Below are 1,810 nucleotides of genomic sequence, written 5' to 3' on the forward strand. Positions count from 1 at the left end.
GCTGGCATTCGCATCGGAACGTCACCGGGGACCCCACACCCCGTCCATGCAGCCCTTCAAGGGTCACCACTGCCTCTGGGGACACTCACCGCACTGGTGGCCATCCGTGCCCCCCGCCAGGGCCAGCAGCACCCCGACAGCGAAAGCCACGCTGAGCATCCTGGCGTCCTAGGGGCGAGGGGGTCTGCTAAAGCTCTCAGAGTCCTGCCCACACTCGTCTCTCCAGGCGTCCTCTCTTACTTTTAACTGTTCCCGGTGCCTTTCTCCGGTCACCTGCCCTCCCACATCCGCCCTGGCACTGCCAAACACCACCTGCTTATCTCTGCGCCCAAGGGTGTCTGACGGGAGCCGGAGGGTCACGGCTGCGGGAGCATTGATTTTCCATTTGAGATCACTGGAATTTCCAGTTCCACGGAATCTGTCACTGTTTGAATATCCACGTGTCCACGTGTTCATCCCGGCGGACTGAAGGAGCTGGTGGGTGTCAGAGTGAGACCCCCACCTCAATCATCTACCCAAGGTCCTCAGTGCTCCAAAAGAGTTTCCTGCCGGCTGGAAGCTCGCCAGCCCGTGGCTCCCCTTTCAAAAAAAACTTTCCCTATAAATGTTATTATTTATTTAGATATATTTTATTTAGTTCCAGGGAACTTGCACCTGTGAGTCTAACCCCAGTTCCTAGTGTAATTATGGAGAAGATTATACTAGGGTGATATTGAAAGGAGTTTAAAGAATTATGCAATCATCAGGCACGGTCAACACGGGTTCACAAAGAGAAAGTCTTGTCTAACTGGTTTGGAATCCTGCTATGATAACGGCACCCATCTCCTGGGTGACGGGAAGGCAGCGGATGTTGTTTTTCTGCATATTCAGAAGGTTTTTGATCCTGTCCCTCATAGCACCCTCCTGGACAAAGTGTGAGATGAGCATGTTCATGCTGCCCTGGGTGAAGAACGGGCTGGATGGGGCACAAAGAAGGAGTGGCTGGAGACCAGTCACTGCAATTGTTACCAAACTGGGAGGTGCTGGTGACTCTCTCGAGGGACTAGAGCCTTACCAAGGGATCCAGCCGGATGGGAGCCTTGGGCAATCCTCAACAGCAGAAAATGTCACAAGAACAAACGCCTCATTCAGCACCCGGCACCTTCCTTATGGGAGTGGGCAACCACATAACGGTTGTGGTTCCACCTCCAGCTCCGCTCTATGGGAGGGGGCGGCTCTGGGGGGACGGTGATGAGTGGCCTTGGGGGCAGCTCAGTGTCCACCGACCAGGTCATCTTCTGCCCCAGGCTGCTCACCGCAGTGTCACCCCAGGGAGGGACACACCAACCTGCTTTGGGGGTGAGGACATGGCCAGAGATTGATCCTCATCGCCCCCCAGGCAGGGATGGGGACCAGGAGAAAGAATAGGGACCCTTAGTTTGCACCCTGAGAGGAGGAGGAGGAGGAGGAGATGGGCTTCAGGTGGGTGTGAGGGGCTGGGTGGGGTGGGAGGGGGCTGCAGGGACCACCCCCCCTCCCATTGGGAGAGCTGCAGCCGCCCACCTTGACCCAGGTGTAAAAGCCATCAGCGGGGGCTGCCCCTTCCTCTTCCTTCTCCATCACGATGAAGGCTCTCAGGTGGTTTGTGCTCTTCTTTGCTGCTGCAGCTTGGGCACGGGATGCCCTGGGTAAGGAGGAGGAGTCCTGGTGGGTCTGATCAACCCTCCTAGGAAGGGGGAGGAGGAGGCAGTGCCCCCCGGGCTGGGCTGCTGGGTGCCTCCACCCTGGGCATGGGTGATGCCTGGCTGCCAGGGGAGGAAGACCACGGTCT

The 1,810-nt window shown here is 57.3% G+C and overlaps 1 protein-coding gene across 1 annotated transcript in view; it reads right to left on the minus strand.

Annotated features, from left to right (window-relative positions):
• Positions 1 to 1,599, minus strand: part of LOC104278325 (gastric intrinsic factor-like) — a 3,438-nt gene extending 1,839 nt beyond the window's left edge. Inside the window, exons 1-2 of the mRNA XM_009875265.1 lie at positions 1,543 to 1,599; positions 95 to 168 (exon numbers count right to left, since the gene is read on the minus strand). Coding sequence (XP_009873567.1) covers positions 95 to 168; positions 1,543 to 1,599 — 131 coding nt within the window. The remainder of the gene's footprint in view (positions 1 to 94; positions 169 to 1,542) is intronic.
• Positions 1,600 to 1,810: the final 211 nt, after the last annotated feature.

Source organism: Apaloderma vittatum, unplaced genomic scaffold, assembly GCF_000703405.1.
Source record: "Apaloderma vittatum isolate BGI_N311 unplaced genomic scaffold, ASM70340v1 scaffold26098, whole genome shotgun sequence".
Taxonomy (NCBI): Eukaryota; Metazoa; Chordata; class Aves; order Trogoniformes; family Trogonidae; genus Apaloderma; species Apaloderma vittatum.